Source organism: Antedon bifida, chromosome 10 (assembly GCF_963402885.1).
Source record: "Antedon bifida chromosome 10, ecAntBifi1.1, whole genome shotgun sequence".
Taxonomy (NCBI): Eukaryota; Metazoa; Echinodermata; class Crinoidea; order Comatulida; family Antedonidae; genus Antedon; species Antedon bifida.
Window position 1 is genome coordinate 18,489,519 of NC_136235.1, and position 8,924 is coordinate 18,498,442.

Consider the following 8,924-nt stretch of genomic DNA (forward strand, 5'->3'; position numbering starts at 1 on the left):
CGATATCCAAAACCAAGGTAATTAATTCAGGCTAAAAAAACATGCTAATTGTTAATAAACAGAAGCATTCGAAGAAGCCGGTCAAGGTGAATATTAATATAGTTTAAATACGCCTTTTGGACTTTGTATTCAATGTCACAAGCAGTGTTCACTCCCCCACACGTGACACTAAACTCCTCACTATATCTTGGTTTAAGTTTTCGTCGACTTAACCAGTCTATTAAGCAAGTGGTCAGTTCGAGCTTAGAAAAAACCGACGGACGTCAATATGGACTACAAGGCCGAAGCTGAGAAGGCATATGAGGCACTTGTGCGATTGATAGAGAGTGATGACTGGGGCAAGGAAATTAAGAGTTCGGTAAGTGTGTAAATTAAACGTAAAGATGTATTATTAATTAAGACCAATTTACACAGCTCATGCGAGCGGTAACGGTAAGCGGAAAACCGTGTAGCTTGTCCCACGTAGAATCTGTATCTATCCTGAACGGACACCGCCCGTCCCTCCAAGTTGTGTGTAAAAACCCTTTTTTGAGCGGAAACCGTGATGGTCTGGATAGATAGAACGTACGGTCCTACGTAATACTCCGTGTCCCATCATACAACATCAGGCGTAAGGTCAATTTACACAGACGAGCGGTAACGGTAATAAACATATAAAATCTATGTTTCCTTATGACCATTTACACACAAAACGCGGAGCGGACGGGCGGTTTCCGCTCAAAGATACAGATTCTACGTGGGACAACCTACGCGGTTTCCGCTTACCGTTACCGCTCGTCTGTGTAAATTTACCTTTATTCCAAAAACAGTAGTAGTAGTGTAGTATTATAAATGGTGTGTTAATGAGTGTCAATACTAACATACTGTTTTTTCGTCTATATGCCAACGTTTTCACGAGCGAACTAATATTTTTTTTATATAATTTGCAGAAAGACCACAAAGTTTATCGCAAGAAATCCGAACACTTCGCTGGTTCTGCGTAAGTTATATTTGTATCTTAAATAATCTTTTGAAGTAGATGAGCATGCAGTATAGACAGTCGCGTTCATCGGCAACTCCCGCCATTGCACGCACGTCACGACTCCCGCTCACTGATTAATCAGTTTAAAAGCGCCGCGCCACATTATTTCGCGCCGCAGAATGTACCGGGAGCAGGGTAGTTTCCCTTGGACATTTCCCCCCGGAAAAAATAGACTTTTTGAATAAAATGTCCAAGGGGAAAATACCGGACGAGGTAAATGTCCGGGGGGAAATGTCCAGGGGGCATCCAGCCTAGAACCGAATGTACCACGTCATTTCTGAAATTATATTAACGCTGCGGCACTAATAATCTAATCCATCATATCCACGGTAATGTATGTTTAACTAAACGTTGAAAGTCCAACACAAACGAAAACAGATGATAAATGTATTTACCTTGAAACTAATTTAGAATGATTATATTAATATTTAAACAGATAGCCTATTTTTTGTATAGACATCTGCCAAATATAGACAGTGAATAAAACATTTATGATAAATCATATATTATCTTGACAGTTCACTAAAATAAAACATCATTACATTGTTCAAAAACTTGTAGTACAATTTTTATCAGCTATGAATGTGAAGACACCACTATAGATAATAAGACACCAGCCCACACCACAACTCCCATTTTCCAACGCGTAGATAAACTTGCATTTCTAGATATCCGACAGGTATACTACGCAACGCAGCGACGCAAAGCAAAGTGCTGTATTGCGTAATCACAAGTGGGAACCGACGACGCAACAGTGCTGAAAACATAGCAGGTTTGATTTCACGCAGGCGGGGGCAAACACAATTATTAGAAGGGCATTTGCTTACGTTGCGTAGATTGCGTTACGTTGCGTCAACCTTTAACGCAATTTTATCACTTGTTCAATTATTTTAGTAGAATCTGACTTATTTGTATATGTATGTTACAGCTATAAATGTGTATACACGGTTGATCTTCCTCTGGAGGATTTAATTGTCATGTCGCTGCCTAAGTGTTTGGGAGGACATATCGAAGATATTGATAGTTTAGTTAAAGAAATGGAATGTCTCGAAGAAGTGTCTGACGTAAGTGGAAACCAGTTACATAAGCTTGGTTCCCACTAGAACGCAACGCAACGTAACACAGCGACGTATCGACGCAAAGTGATGTATTGCGTAATCACAAGTGAGAACCGACGACGCAATAGTGATGCAAACATCGTATGTTTGATTTCACGCAGGCGGGGGAAAACACAATGATTGGAAGGGCATTTTGTTACGTTGTGTCGTTTGCGTTACGTTGCGTCGCTAGTGGGAACCACGCTTTACTGGGTTTAAAAAAGAATTGTTTTCATTGTATTTGGATCGTTCCCGTTGTTTAAGTGTTGAGGGCCTCATGCATGTCAGCCTCGGCTCTTTTGCGTCACCCTCATTAAACAAAGTTTTAAAACAAATCGTCTTGTTATTATCTTTGTGCGGTAGTACATTAACACCACGTTGAGAATTCCTGAAGCTCTGTCTACACTATCAAACTAGTTTGACAAAAAAGGTGTGATGTGCCGAAATATTTAAATCATCATGTCTATATATCGGCACATCACATTTTTTTGTCACATAAAGTTTGATTAAAGCTTAAAGCGTTTCGTTTCTGGCCAAGAAAGTATTCGCAAGTGCTATTTTGGAAAAAGTGTAGCCTACCACGAACATTTCCACAATTCATTCCTCCGTGTTTCCCATTCTAACTCTCTACACACTTCTGTTCTGTAGGATGTGAAGGTAGTAAGGACCGTGACAACTTCCATGGCCATGGGGCTCATATCAAGCAGGGAGTTAATAGATCTTGTCTACATTAAAAGGTTCCCAGACAACGATAAAAAGGCTGCCGTTATTGCGAAAGGGATAGACCATGATTTGCCAGTTGCACCAAAACTAGTTCGTGGAAAACACTTCGTTACTGGACTAATCATGGAGGTGGTTAAATTGGGGTAAGTTTATTGACCACCAGTCAATAAGTCACGATGATGTTAAACTCTGTCTACACTATCAAACTAGCTTGACAAATATGGCAGTGATATTCCCAAATATGGTAGTGATATGACATCATCATGTCCATATATAGGCACATCACATGTTTTTGTCACATCAAGTTTGATAGTGTAGACAACAGAGCTTTAATATCGATGGGACGTTTGATAACAACTTGTAATCAATGTTTTCTTTTTTATCTAGAGACAAAGATGTCCTTGAAATCAAACACATTGAGGAGCTGGACTTCAGCGGCAATGTACCGTCGAAAGTGATAGAGAGCTTTATTCCAAGCGAGCTAATTGGACGCGGCTCCACACTCAGGAAGAATCACAAGAAACTCGAAAAAATCCGTGCCAAATAAATCGACAATATTTCCTGTAGGCGGCCTATTTGGGGCTACACTTATAGCTTAATTAATCAGTGATATCAATGAATGATTTAATACCAAATAATAACAACTTCTCTTTCTCGGAAGTCTTAACCTAATATTGTGACAATAAATTTCATTTAATTGCTGGCCATTTCAAATGCTATACATTTTTCAAATGTATTAACAATATCACAATAATTTGTGTTTCCTGATATATAAATCAAAAGATCAAAATTACTGAAAGATAAAGGTTGTACGAAATCAGCGCACTAAGTATATATGATAACTCAAGAAAGTTAGGCACAGCAGCGAGCCGGAATAAATAAGGTCGATATTAATTGAATTACAGTAGACTGCCTTTGTTCTATTATTACATAAACTGTTAGTTAAACTTGTTTATTTGTTTGCATTTTAGTTTTGTGTGTGTGATATTACACTGAATAAAAAAGGCACAAATGCATAGCAAACTGCCATGATAAATAGGATATTGTCAGCTTTTCAGTCATGTACTTTATTGTATACTCTGTTTTGAGTGCTCTCAGTTCTAGTTTAGGTTCGATCTCTACGGATTTTTTTGTCTGTTTTTTTTAATTAAAAAAAGAGAGATAGCCTATTTAGAGGGTTAGGTTAATTTAGGATCTTTGCGATTTCTATCGTCAATAGGCCTATAGTGAACTGTCATAATCACTAACTATTTACAGTAATCGCTAGGCACCTTGCCACCCACGGCCTGTTTCCAGCCGCCTTATGTCACATCAAAAACTTACAAAATAGACTGAAATCGGTATGGGGTTCATTTCAGCCAATAGGCATTTTGACATATTTTCTTGAAAGAAAAAAAATATATAAAAATGCACAAATTAGCCTCAAATCGTAGAAAAACAAATCACAGTAGGTTAAAACGAAAGCTTCATATTACGTCATTCTAATCGTAACGTCATAAAAATGCCTGTTCATGAACGTAATTTTGAGGGAACGAAACTAGTAAACAAGATGAGCTCAGTCGACTGATTCATTATTGTAATTGTTTTATGAATTGTAAAAATATTAAATAGCTTTTGTGTGTGGCTCGCGCTGTATTCTTTATTTTGTTCTGATGCTGAATTAACGTCATGGCGCGCATGATGATATACATGAATTGCATGCCTCGCTGGCTCGCACTCCACATTTTTTGTTTCCATTCACAAATTCAAGATGGCGACTTGCATGTTTCGCACGCTGTCAACTCGTCATGTAATCCAGCGGTTGCTAGATAACGCAAGGACATCTACCGTAGGTAAGAAGCGTATTTTATATTTAGTATGAACTAGAAGAAGTATCTTGTTCAGTTTAAATGACAAATATATTATTTATTTCAATACAATACCTATCTGAAAAGCTAGGCCTAGGATACTCCATCCATCATCTACTGTGTATCTGGTGCGTCCGCCGTGCCGGGGCCCATATAGGGCTAGGCCTAGACGCTGTTCTGTTTGTTACGTATGGTCACACACTAGTAGGCCTGGATAGGGATGACTAGACCTAGGCCTAAACTAAGAAAAACAAATTTAACAGCTTTACTGACCTATTATTTTATTATCTAATTTAAAATATCATCTATCATTCATAATCATGCATGGCATATTATAATAAAATAATATCATTATTGCATGCATGATTGATAATGATACAAAATACCTGGCTACTAGGGATGCTACTAGGTAGTACTACCAATACTTAGGCCTACTACTGCCAGTGCCCTGAGGCTGATGGTGTCCCAACTGTGACTGCAAAAAAGCCGGATCCCTGGTGCAGCCATGCCTAGCCTATGCCCAAGAGCATTTTATATATAATAATAATAAATATAAATAATAATTATAATTTTATTTATAGGAAGAAGAACTCTACTCTCAGAGGCTTATTATGGAAATGAAGTTTGGCAGAAACGAAAAAGGCTAGCTATGGACATGGGTAATATTAATATTTTGTAGATACAATGTTCTAAAAAAGAATTCCATTGTCAACCATCATTTGTTAACAGTTGGAATATTTTATTATATTATTTCTATTTGAAATTTAGTTGAACTACAATTGAAATTAGATCGAGACTTTGTAGATTTGAAAAAGCCTGTTCCATCAATTGAACTACATATAGTAAGTGTAATTTAAACCAATTATTAATTATTATAACATAATTTTCAAATGTAAATTTGATTGCTGGTACATATGTGTCACAGCTATAAGAACGATTAAATTATTTATTTGTGTTTTTTCCCTCTAGTTTGTTGATAATATCATGACAACAGCTCAACTCCAGACAGGAGAACAATACTTAGACTGGTAGGGAAACTGGTTATTGAAAGGGTTTTGGGCAAATAGGCATATATATTTGGGAGAAAACATAATGAAACATCATTATTAAATTAAAATGTCTCTATTCTGCATAACTACATAAGGTTTCTGCAGAGATCTACCTACAGTACAATAAATTTTTTTTTTTTAATTCTTCTTAATTAATGTTTTTATATTAATAAAATTAATGTTAAATATTGTTTTGTCTCCAGTCATCGGCACTCCATTGTTGCCAGACATTTGCGAAAGGCAACAATTCATGCATGGTTCAGGGCGTGTATACGGTTGAATGAGCCTGAACGCGCTTACAAGACACTTCTAAACAAGGTACAGTAAATCAATGTTTTAATGGTTAAACTATGCATCATTTGTTTCAGCAACTCAACTCGCCCAATACCGGACATCTTTGGGCTGGCAAAATGTGTCTGGTTTTCTGGAAAGTCTGGTATTCAGAATGTGTGTTTAGTGGTAAAGAGGAATTTGGGACCTTTTACACTTTGAGAATAGTATGGTTTTGGGAGAGTTCCGGTTTTCAGAGAGTCCGGAATTGGAAGAGTAATAACATTTTGTTACTAACACTAGCAGTGTGGAGTTAACTGACATTGTAGCTATGATAAATAACAGGGCAGTAACCATTAAATTTGAAAAATAAACCAAATATAATCACTCACTTATCTGTAGATCAACTATGGCTTGTTTCCGGACATGATGATTTTCAACATTCTTCTTGATATGTTCTTGAAAAACGAAGATTATGCAAGTGAGTTTGTTTTGAGTTGACCCAACTATCATAGGTGTTTAGTAGCTGTTTGGTGTGACCTTGCCTTTTATATTTATTTCTTTTATTTTGAAGAAATTTGAATAAATAAAATACAAATATTAAAAAAGCAAAGCGCATTTTAATTTTTGTATAATTGTTCCATTATTTAACAAAAACAGAGATGTCTTCTGTTCTGTAATAAATGGACCAATTTGATGTCATTTGTTATGTTTACAGATGCAGCAATGGTTGCTATGGAGATGATGCACACAGAGGTTTTAGACAATACAGCACCTTTATCGCAGCACCTAGCCTTGTATGCCTGTCTAAAGTATTTATTAAGTGGAACCGAAATCGAAGTACGTTTATATATTTTATATATAAATCCAAAGGCAAATTACTAAAAATAATGGCAATGCTGTGGGTATCAGTGGCTGGATCTCAAAATACAGAATAGATACAAAATAAAATAAGCAAAACGATAAAGCCAGAAAAATTAGCAGAGCTTTTGGGGCAACACTAGCCCTTCATCAATGCAATATGTTTTATATATATAAATGGTACAACTTAAATGATATGATATACGAATTTGGTACATTATTATTGATTAATATTTTATCTGCAGGATCATCATCTACCCCATTTGGGAATGACCTTAGCAGATGCAACTAGAGGTCAATCTAGTCTCTTTTCCAGAAGTTATCATGTAATTGGCTACAGTATGGTACCTACAAGACTAGACCAAGGTGTGAAAGCTCTACAGAAAATTGCTGAATTGGCAGAAAAGGATTGTATTTTACAAGATGCGGTGAGTTTTTTCATTTAATATATCTATGGTCCTTTCATCACTTTGTGGTCATCCTTTTTATGTTGTCTCTCTATAAACTCAAATTTACACTTTGTTTGGACGACCTCCCAGAGGGCCCAGTTATGATCAGTGACTGTAATGTACTAGTACACCGGGGTAACCCCCTACTCGTCTCGAAAGATGTACTAGGTTAGTAAAGTGCACATGAGCTAGATGTGTACACTGGACCTACGGTTTATAGTCCTTATCCGAGAAGACTTGTTCTACCACCAGAACCATGGAACGAGTGAGTCTCTAACCCTTGCCAATGTTATGGCTACGTAATTACGGTTCCACTGTCTTAACTGCTCGGCCACTCACACTACTTTTGTTTCTTTTTTTTTTAAATTCAATTAAATTATATTAATACATTTGTTTAGGTCTCCAAGTTACACAGTGCTGTTGAAAATTCAGATAATGAACAATTACAAGCATCACTCCAGGCAAGTACCAGCAATTTATTTAATTTTTGGCTAATAATTATTATTTAACAACACAGTATTCACATTTAATTGTTTTAATTAATATTTAACAACAGGTTTAAAAAAAAATGTTATCTATGTATTCTTTAAGTTAAATTGTTTAATGTTCATCTTCTAAGTTGTAATTGTAATTAAAAAAAATGTTAATAATATAGGGGAAAATCCAGAATGTTGAAAAGTCTGGGCCAAACATAAGGGGTCCTCTCCTAAAATGATCAAGACCAATTTTATTTAGAAATTTGCTGAATAAAATAAGTTCTTAAATTAATTTTCAATGAATCAAACTTGGTTGAATGATGTCAAAAATGATTAACGTTTCTTTAATTCATCTTCTAGGAAACTGTCAATAAACTTAACGAAAATAATTCAATAATTGATAAACCAGTTGACGATCTTCTTCAAGATTTAGTTGAAAATATTCCAAACTTGGAAACAAAAGACATTGAACAATATCCAACAACATTATTAGAATGGCATGAATCCAACGTACACGCAGTGCAAAGACAGCGCGAGGCTAAAGAAGCCTTCATTCGATCACTAAAAGAGGCTAGGTTGGAGAAGCTATTGCAGGAAACGGGAGGCATCAAGTACTGGTTGAACAAACGTGAGCAAGGGAATACACAAACTGAAGAAAAGAAGGATTCATTTGAGGATGTAGAATATATAGATAAGGAACAACTTGCTGAAGAGATTGAAAATACCACCAGGTTGTAAAGTTATCTTGAACTGTGGTTTACTATTAAATAATGTCAATGCCTTTTCAGAGAGTATTCTGTGCCGCCATGGTCTACACACTTAGGGCCTTACAAAATACTAGTGTTGACACCTGTGTGTTTAAGAATTAATTACCATTTATTGGGTAGTGTTCCATTAATAGGGGTGTTCTACGGTATTACTAATTATGGTCGTGCGGTATGGAAGGCAAAAAGTGTTAAAAACACATGATTTAATGGCCGACATGAACTTGGCATGCAATGATTTTGAAAATCATAATCATACATTGTACTGTATGATTTTTGTAAGCATTAAAGTTTATTTTACATCTAAATTCTGTGTAATGCACTAAACCAATGTTTGCTAAATAAACAACAATAAATACAGTACTGT

General features: G+C 36.0%; 2 protein-coding genes across 2 annotated transcripts; both read left to right on the forward strand.

Moving 5' to 3' along the window:
* The first annotated feature begins 1,959 nt into the window (after nucleotides 1-1,959).
* LOC144854838 (stAR-related lipid transfer protein 5-like) lies at nucleotides 1,960-3,500 on the forward strand. Its single transcript, XM_078712828.1, has 3 exons — nucleotides 1,960-2,085; nucleotides 2,767-2,984; nucleotides 3,229-3,500. Exons 1-3 carry the CDS (start codon nucleotides 1,999-2,001, stop codon nucleotides 3,386-3,388), a joined length of 465 nt encoding a protein of 154 aa, XP_078568954.1. The 5' UTR covers nucleotides 1,960-1,998; the 3' UTR covers nucleotides 3,389-3,500.
* Nucleotides 3,501-4,585: 1,085 nt separating this feature from the next.
* Nucleotides 4,586-8,920, forward strand: LOC144854641 (small ribosomal subunit protein mS27-like). Its single transcript, XM_078712574.1, has 10 exons — nucleotides 4,586-4,673; nucleotides 5,270-5,347; nucleotides 5,457-5,530; nucleotides 5,658-5,716; nucleotides 5,941-6,055; nucleotides 6,410-6,488; nucleotides 6,726-6,847; nucleotides 7,114-7,296; nucleotides 7,716-7,778; nucleotides 8,154-8,920. The coding sequence occupies exons 1-10, from the start codon at nucleotides 4,592-4,594 to the stop codon at nucleotides 8,529-8,531; spliced, it is 1,233 nt and encodes a 410-aa protein (XP_078568700.1). The 5' UTR covers nucleotides 4,586-4,591; the 3' UTR covers nucleotides 8,532-8,920.
* Nucleotides 8,921-8,924: the final 4 nt, after the last annotated feature.